A 1856-nucleotide genomic window follows, 5' to 3' on the forward strand; every position below is an offset into this window, starting at 1 on the left:
ACTGATAAACTGTCTGAACAAAAAGAGAGTCACGTTTTAGAGAAGAAAAAAATCACCCACTGACTTTCAAAGCTGCTATATAATAACGACTTTCTACTTCGAGGACCTTGATAGAAATATAGTGGAGTGAAAAGTACAATATTTGTCTTTCAAATGTAGTGAAGATAAAGTCATAAGTTCCCAGAAAGAATAATACTCAAGTAAAGTACCAATACTCAAAAAGTGTACTTAGTTACTGTCCGCCTCTGGAGATAAACCCATAAAAGCATACTGACATCAGTCAATGATGAACAATAAACTTGGTCAAGAGAATGTATCTTTAAGTTTATTTATTTATTACATCCCATTTATGAAATAGTACAAATTGCCTAGTAATAAATAGTACTGAGTCTATATTACCAATAGTGGTAATTAGGCTACATCTTTACTACGATATGTTTTTCTGCTTGGACGAGCGATACTTACAGACTGGTAATCACTGTTTTTTCTCTTTTTTCACTAGACAATTTACTGTTTTCACCTACAATTCTTTATCCTTTTTTTCATATGCATATTAGAAAACGCCAGGAACGTTCACTATACGTCATCGCGCTCTCCTCCCTCTAAGGAAGACTCCCAGTTTTACTTTCACTTTAGCCCTCTGCGGTTAAGAAGAACAACATTATGACTCAGAATCTGGGATTCGTTTTCTGAGAGGAAAAGTGGTGATAATGAAGCTTTTCTTTAATGTACTCGCAGTGACTTTGCTTTTACTCGACCATGGTGAGGTCTTAATCGTTACAATCTCTTTTCCATCGATTTATGTGTGCTAATCCAGCATCAGGCGCTGTATGCTGGATTAGGTTTGATGGGATAACGGTTAGCCTAACACTGTCACAGAAATCGATGTTCAGTGAAACACATTTTAACAATAAAAAACCGATGCTCTCGCAGTTGAAACGAGACCAGATACGTTTAATTTGCGTTAACATTGTGCCATTTTAAATTGGTCATGTGACTGTGTATAAACAAGGAACTTAAGTAAAACTTGACATTTCATATCAGTGCAAAAACTGATCCAATGTAGCTTAGAGGTAATGTAAGTCGCTTTGGTTGAAAGCTTCTGCCAAATTCATAAAATGTAGGCCTATAGGCCTAAATGTTTCCTGCACGCGTCACGTGAGAGATTAAAGACTAAAATATATAAAATGTAGAAAACTCGTCACTGCATTGTCTTTATGTGGTGTAAAATAATTATGTTATGTATTTTTGTGGGTGCTAGTCATCTATATAATATTTATTATGAATTTATTCTAACATTTTTGATTAATTGAATGTTCAAAAATATGTATAGGGAAAGGGGGTGAAAATATGAATATGTAGGCTAGATTTTGTGTCGTGTAAGATCATTCATGAAACTTATGTATATTTGTCTGAAGAGCGAATGTGTAAATCAATGATGTTAATCTGCTGTTTGTTTGCATGCGTGGCATTATGAATCCAGCCATATTTCTCTAATCACAATCTTTATGATCTGTACACAAATACTTTTACAGCACTGTTGTATATCTATTTTGTTTGTGTTTGTTTCTTCAGGTGTGTCTGGTATCAGAGTGTCATTGTCATTGATTGAGGGAGATTTAGTCACTCTACACACTGGGGTTGAAACAAAGTACCAAGAGGATATTAAATGGTATTTCAGAGGCATTCGCATCGCTCAAATCAGTGGAGATCTCAGTGATATCTGTACAGATGTTCAGTGTAATGAAGGTACTGAGAGATTCAGAGACAGACTGAAGCTGGATCATCAGACTGGATCTCTGACCATCAGAGACATCAGAACCACAGACTCTGGGGAATATAAACTGAAAATCATC

At 35.5% G+C, this 1856-nt stretch overlaps 1 protein-coding gene across 1 annotated transcript in view; it reads left to right on the forward strand.

The window, feature by feature from the left end:
* The first annotated feature begins 662 nt into the window (after positions 1-662).
* Positions 663-1856, forward strand: part of LOC107739534 (uncharacterized) — a 4277-nt gene continuing 3083 nt past the window's right edge. Inside the window, exons 1-2 of the mRNA XM_016551685.1 lie at positions 663-762; positions 1576-1845. Of these exons, the coding sequence (XP_016407171.1) occupies positions 711-762; positions 1576-1845 (322 nt within the window). The 5' untranslated portion in view covers positions 663-710. The remainder of the gene's footprint in view (positions 763-1575; positions 1846-1856) is intronic.

The sequence above is a fragment of the Sinocyclocheilus rhinocerous genome, unplaced genomic scaffold (assembly GCF_001515625.1).
Source record: "Sinocyclocheilus rhinocerous isolate Xijiao unplaced genomic scaffold, SAMN03320098_v1.1 scaffold3051, whole genome shotgun sequence".
Taxonomy (NCBI): domain Eukaryota; kingdom Metazoa; phylum Chordata; class Actinopteri; order Cypriniformes; family Cyprinidae; genus Sinocyclocheilus; species Sinocyclocheilus rhinocerous.